The sequence below is a fragment of the Bubalus bubalis genome, chromosome 21 (genome assembly GCF_019923935.1).
Source record: "Bubalus bubalis isolate 160015118507 breed Murrah chromosome 21, NDDB_SH_1, whole genome shotgun sequence".
In the NCBI taxonomy this organism is placed as follows: Eukaryota; Metazoa; Chordata; class Mammalia; order Artiodactyla; family Bovidae; genus Bubalus; species Bubalus bubalis.
In genome coordinates, this window is record NC_059177.1 from 52,543,777 (window position 1) to 52,549,776 (window position 6,000).

Below are 6,000 nucleotides of genomic sequence, written 5' to 3' on the forward strand. Positions count from 1 at the left end.
AGCTCCGTGGCGCCGCCTGGCCCAGGCCCCGCCCCTCTGATGACCCCATAGGTGGGGGCGGGGCGGGGCGGGGCGGGGCGGGGCGGGGCGGGGCGGGGCGGGGCGGGGCGGGGCGCCCCCCCGGCAGAGCCGTTTCCCCACCATCAGGAGGGCAGGCGTGCAGCCGCCGCGAGGGGGCGCCGCAGAGCCTGGAGGCGACTACCAGAGGTGCCATGGCGTCTCCAGGTGTCCTCCAGAGCGGCAGCGGCTCCTTGGGCCTCCTGGTCTGGCTCCTGGCCCTTCAACCTTGGCTCAGTGAGGCCCTGGTGGGTGGGGAGGGGGCGCAGGGCAGGTCAGCTCTGCCCTCACCCTCTCCACCTACCTTGGGGGGTGGTCGCGAGGACCCCGGAGCACGCCATTGGAAGCTGCCTCCTTCAGGAGCCCCGGGAACTTCCGGGGCCCCTGAATCCCGTATGACTTCGGTAGCCCCCAATTTGGTGGCGTTTACCTTAAATGACTCTGATTCATACAAGGCTATGACACCCCCACAGGCACCAGGAGAGACCCCAAAACCCCTCTTTCCTTCAGGTGATGTTTCCTGGGATGAGGGGCAGGTGCCCCTGCCCTGGGGGAGGAGACTCTCAGGGGGTACAAGTTTTCCCTGGGCCATCTGAGCAGACCCAACTCTGCCCCTGAGTTCTGAGAGGACATGGCCATTCTCTGAGGAGTCTTAGGGGAACACAGGGCGTGGGGCTCGGAGGGGATATGGCATTGTTTTGAGGGTTCTGAGACTTCTGAGGCTCATGGGGCTCTGGTGGCGGTGGTGTCAATGGCTTCACTTTCAGTCCTCTCCCTTCATTGACCTGCTCTAGCGTGTGGCCGTCGGACTTCGAGGATAGTTGGTGGAAGGCCGGCCGCAGAGAAGAAGTGGCCGTGGCAGGTCAGCCTGCAGGTCAATCGAAAACACATATGCGGAGGCTCCCTCATTGGCAGTCGGTGGGTGTTGACCGCGGCCCATTGCATATTTGGGTGAGTTTTGGGGGCTCTGGGCTTTTGGCTTCAGGTTAGAGCCAGTCCTAACCCCTTCCTGAGCTTCCTCTTCCTCATCTAAAATCAAGGGTCACAGTCCCTGACTATAGCTCTTCAGGCTATAGTCAGAGGTAGGTAATGTCAGGGCCCTTGATAGGCTGGAAAGTCAAAACCCCAAATCAGGTTCAGAGCTCCATTTTTTTTTTAAAAAGCCTGTGCGGATTAGCCTTCAAGTCAAGTGGCAAGACGTGGGGAGAGATGCCAGTTGGGAAAAAATATATGTGCAAAGACTTGCAAGAGGAAATATTTAAGGGGAATGGGCTGTAGCTGATCAATTTGGCTTTACTTTCAGTGGTTTCAAACTTTAATGAGCATGGGTACACCCATAGAACTTGTTAAAACAATAACTGTGTGTCTCCAACCCCAGAGTTTCTGATTCAGTAGGTCAGGAGTGGGACCTGAGAATTTGTGTTTCTACCAAGCCCCCGTGTGAGGTCAATGCTGCTCATCTGGGGACCAAACTTTGAGAACCGCTTTATCAGGGGTCTGGGAAGGGATGTGGTCTGGAGGGAGGGAGGTGACTGACGAGCGGCTTTGGAGATAGGATGAGGCTGGGAGCCTAGAAGATGTGGAAGGGGAGTGTAGAGCTTCCAGGATCTCTCTGCAGCCATGTGGAATACACAGTGAAGATGGGAATCACACAGTTGCAGCAAACCTCCACAATGGCAGTCACAGTCCCAGTCCAAGACATCGTTATCCACAAATATTACAATCCTATCGGAATAATCGAAAATGACATTGCCCTTGCTCTGCTCGCCTTCCCTGTGAATTTCTCCGCGAGCATCCAACCCGTGTGCCTCCCTGAAAAGGCTTTCATGGTCCAAGCTGGTACAGAGTGCTGGGTGACTGGATGGGGAAAATTAAAGGAAGAAGGTGAGACTTTGAAGCAAGATGGCAGCAAACTTGGGCTGGGGAAGGGGCTGCCTGGTGCCCAGGTGTGGGCCTCCAAACTAAAGGGAGAGACAGGCAATTTTCTAGTAAGTAGGTAAGGGAGGAGGGTGGAGAAGATGCTGGTGGGAGTCATTTGATGGTGTTACTAATTTTGGTAGTATGTCAGGACCTGGGGGCTTGAGCGACAAGCAAAGTGGGTTCTCTCCAGGGTGGATTATTAAATTCAGGGGATGTTGATCTGTCTGCTAATCTGAGCTGTCCCAACTGGAAGTACTGGTCTTGGTGGACAGGGAGCTTCCTGTGACTGAGAAGAGGCCATTGAATGCCTCTGAAAGAAACTGTAGAGACTTCTATCCCTGGGGAGAGGGTGGGTTTGGTACTCTTGGGGCACTATGTGTCTTGAGAGTCTGATCCTGCTCTAAACTAAAAATACTTTACTGATGGACAGGACACCTGTTGCTATTACTAGTGATGCTCAGAGTGACAGATATTTAGTTTTAATTTCTCAGGTTGCCTCTACTAGTTCTTCTCTACCTGTCTTGGTTTTGATTCTTTACCACTCTCGCCATATCAGCTCTGGGCCTTATGTCCTGTAGTGTCAAACAGGAACAATATCCACTGCCCCTACGAGGGTGTCTGTATGTGAACACATTGTATTGAGACCCAGAGTGGGTACTGGGGGCACCTGTCTTGTCCCACTAGGCAGATCTAAACTACTCCTAAATTCTCTCTACAGACGTACCACAAGCTTCTACACAACAGCTTCAGGAGGCTGAGCTAAACATTCTTCGCTATGAGACTTGTAATGAGGTGCTCAGCGAAAAGTTGGAAAGTCAGTTTGATGTGGTCAAGGAGGGGACTGTCTGTGCTATCAGCTCCAAAGGAAAGGATGCCTGCCAGGTGAGTTCAGGGGCCCTTTGCTGCCTTTGCATTTTGGCTGTCCTCCCAGATGTTCCTCATCCACAGGCGGTAGGACCTACATGATCTGGCAGTGCCTGTGACACCGGTCTTCAACTTGAGGGTTTAAGGGGACAAGCCACCAAGGCTCTGCTGGGCTGGTCTGACCTGATGCTTCAGGAGAGAGGTCCTGATGCTGCCTAGAGGGAGACAGGGGAGGAGGGGAGAGTCAGGCATGAAATACCAATAATACAAGTCAAGTATTATAGCCTCTTCTAAGTGACAGGCAATATAAACAGGTAAGGATTTTATTCATTACTAATATCTCAGAGTGCATACATTTTCTTTGAGAATATTCAGTTTTTGGTGTGGACTGTATTGATGACATACACAACTTGGGTAAATGTTATCGATTCTCAGATCTCATACACATGGAAACCTAGGGCTGGTGGAGCCCTAGTGGTGCCTGGGGAGCCCCATGCATGTCCATCTTCCCACTGCCTTGCAGTGCTAATAGGCTGTTATGACGTTGTCCCTCTTCCATCACTGTGTTTGTTTCTTTCTCTTTAGGGAGATTCTGGGGGCCCCCTGGTCTGTGAATTTAATAATTCATGGGTCCAAGTGGGGATTGTGAGCTGGGGCATTGGCTGTGGTCGCAGCGGGTATCCAGGAGTTTATACAGAAGTGAGTTTCTACAAGGATTGGCTCATTGCTAGAGTGAGTAAGACCTCTCATACAGATTCAATGGGCTACTTCAGCCTGACTCTGTGTCTGGTGCTGCCTTGGAACATCCTGCTGACCCTGTGATCACCCTGGTCACGTTTCTTCCAGTTTCTGAGTCTTGGACTAGCGCTGCCTCTGACCTCTGACCTCTGACTCCTACTCAATGCCCTATCCTCAGTTTAATTTGGAATCCATTGACCACGTGGAGGTCCACGTGACTGAGAAATGGAAGCAAGAAACCTTGAGAGTTTTCCAGCCTGCTGCTCCAGGAACCTACCGCATCTTCACCTACACCATGGTCGCATTTTGTCTGCTGGGAAGAAGTGGCTGAAACAATCCCAGCTGGATGGAGAGTGACCTGCGGTGATGCTTCAGGATACTTCACCCACATCTTGCAGAACATCTTCACATCATCTCTGGCAGCAGCATTATCTGACACTTTATCGTATCAGTGCACATGGTGATTGTTGGGAAAGAGCGAGGCCTCAGCACGTCCGCATGAGACTCAGTTGTCTGGGTTGGCCAAAGGTCCCCTGCTTCCCGACGTGGATCCATCTGTGAGGGTCCAGCCTCTGCCACACAAGCCTTCCTGGGGCAGCTCAGTCTTGGAACCCCCTTCCCAGTGCTCCAGTGGCCACATCCAGGCTCACCCCAAGTTGTGTTGAGACATTAAGGAGTGTGGAGATTTCTGATGTCAACTCAATAAATGCTTAGAAAGTCTCTTATGTGTTGTGAAACTGTGCTCTTCTGAAGGTTGTGGTGTTGCATATAATATGCTGTAGAGAACTAGTTTCCCATTGAGCTGAGGATCTTTCATGGTGTCCATTACTCTCTAGAAGGTGGGAGATGAGGAGCCTGTCTACCTGGATGGAAGTCTGCTGGTGTCTTAGGCAGTGGGTCCAGGGCCTCTTGTAGGCATTAGTGCTCCTCTTGTAGGCGTCAGCATCACTCCAAGCGGGGCTGTTGGAACTGAGTTTGCATGGGAGCCTGGAGGCAGGAGGGTGGAGATGAGGGTGTGATGCACTCACACAGCCTTGTACCTCCCGTGCCGCCCCTCAAGGGACATGCCTGGAGCTGAGTTTTCACGGGGTTAGGATGGAGGGTCTGGTTCTGTGTGTGTGTGTGTCTTCTCAATCAGCAGGCCTAGGGTCCCATAGTCACCTGGACTGGCTGCTGATCTTTTCCCAGGCTCTGCATCCTGTCCACCCATCCTTCCTTGGTCTGTGTTCAAGCTTCCAGATATAAATGGACCTGAGAGGAACTATGGGCTTCCCAGGCAGCTCACTGCTAAAGAATCTGTCTGCCAGTGCAGGAGCCGCAGGTTAGATCATGGGTTGGGAAGATTCCCCTGGAGTAGGAAATGGCAACCCAGTCCAGTATTCTTGCCTGGGAAATCCCATGGACAGAGGAGCCTGGCAGCTACAGTCCATGGGGTTGCAAAGAGTCCGACATGACTGAGCACACACAGATACATTCTAGTACATTTATTTATGGAAATATACAGTCGTGCGGACTCGGAGGCCTGAGTCTGGCTATTCCATGCTGTTCTCACCCGCAGCCTTCTTTCAGAACAAGCTCCGCTGCTCTGCCCAGTGATGTTCTGTTGCTGAGAATGCCAGTATGGCTCCTCATTTCCCGTTCTCTGCCTCCACTACGAGCACTGAGTCCTCCCCAGAGTGTCACCTGTGGACGACCCAGGGCTGTGAAATGCGCTTTCTCCTGGGCTCCCCTGACTCTGCTGGCCCTGGGAAGGTTCCCTACTCTGCTTTCCTCTTGGTGGCATTTTGTGCCCAAGCTTAAGAGACTCTGTGTCTTCCCGCTTCCAGCTCCAGGTTTCAGATAGAGCAATTTCAGGAACTGTTTGGTGAGAGTGAGTAAATGGAAAGTGAACTCTGACGTCTCCTCTGTCACCTTACTCCTTTCTCTCAGGGCCTCTCAGCTCATTGCTCTGCCCTTCTTTTCCTGCCCAGGTTGTCTTGTCAAAGAGGGAAAATCCCACATGGGAAGCCGATGTTCCAGCCCCTGCTGGAGGAGAAGTCCCAAGCCCTGGGAAGGCTACAGCCTCAGTGTGGGTGCATTTTGTTTGCTGGCAGTAGAATGTTCTTCCTGTGGTGGGCAAGGGATTTCAGTTCAAGTAACTCAGATGTTGAGCATCAGCCTCTAGGTCCTAGAAACGTCAGGCATGGCCTCTCAAAAACGAGAGCGGCAGCCTCCAGTATAATGGCAGCCATTTTTGCCCTTTCTGGCAAATATACATGGACTTTCTGTTGTGATTAGGAACTAGGCTCTGAGCAGGAATAAGATGTGGGGCTCAGGTGGGAGGGAAGAGGTGGTCATTAGGATGACCCTTAGGTCAGGGCTTGGTGGCTGGATGGAACCACCCTCTGAAAGAGCTAGCTAACAGGGATAGGAGGAGATTGA

The 6,000-nt window shown here is 52.4% G+C and overlaps 1 protein-coding gene across 2 annotated transcripts; it reads left to right on the forward strand.

Annotated features, from left to right (window-relative positions):
* The first annotated feature begins 312 nt into the window (after nucleotides 1-312).
* On the forward strand, nucleotides 313-4,304 carry LOC102399273 (serine protease 44). Of its 2 annotated transcripts, XM_025272191.2 has the most exons (6): nucleotides 313-567; nucleotides 852-1,008; nucleotides 1,676-1,941; nucleotides 2,696-2,859; nucleotides 3,427-3,573; nucleotides 3,688-4,304. In XM_025272191.2, the coding sequence occupies exons 1-6, from the start codon at nucleotides 453-455 to the stop codon at nucleotides 3,730-3,732; spliced, it is 894 nt and encodes a 297-aa protein (XP_025127976.2). In that variant the 5' UTR covers nucleotides 313-452; the 3' UTR covers nucleotides 3,733-4,304. The 2 variants fall into 2 exon arrangements, with proteins under 2 accessions (XP_025127976.2, XP_025127974.2); XM_025272189.2 differs by having other exon boundaries at nucleotides 3,427-4,304.
* Nucleotides 4,305-6,000: the final 1,696 nt, after the last annotated feature.

What these genes read in the sequence shown, in the direction of transcription:
- LOC102399273 (XM_025272189.2), top strand. Translation starts at nt 453, where the DNA reads ATGACTTCGGTAGCCCCCAATTTGGTGGCGTTTACCTTAAATGACTCT. An exon ending in AAAACCCCTCTTTCCTTCAG is followed by an intron (nt 568 to 851) that starts GTGATGTTTCCT and finishes GACCTGCTCTAG; the next exon opens with CGTGTGGCCGTCGGACTTCG. An exon ending in GGGAAAATTAAAGGAAGAAG is followed by an intron (nt 1,942 to 2,695) that starts GTGAGACTTTGA and finishes TTCTCTCTACAG; the next exon opens with ACGTACCACAAGCTTCTACA.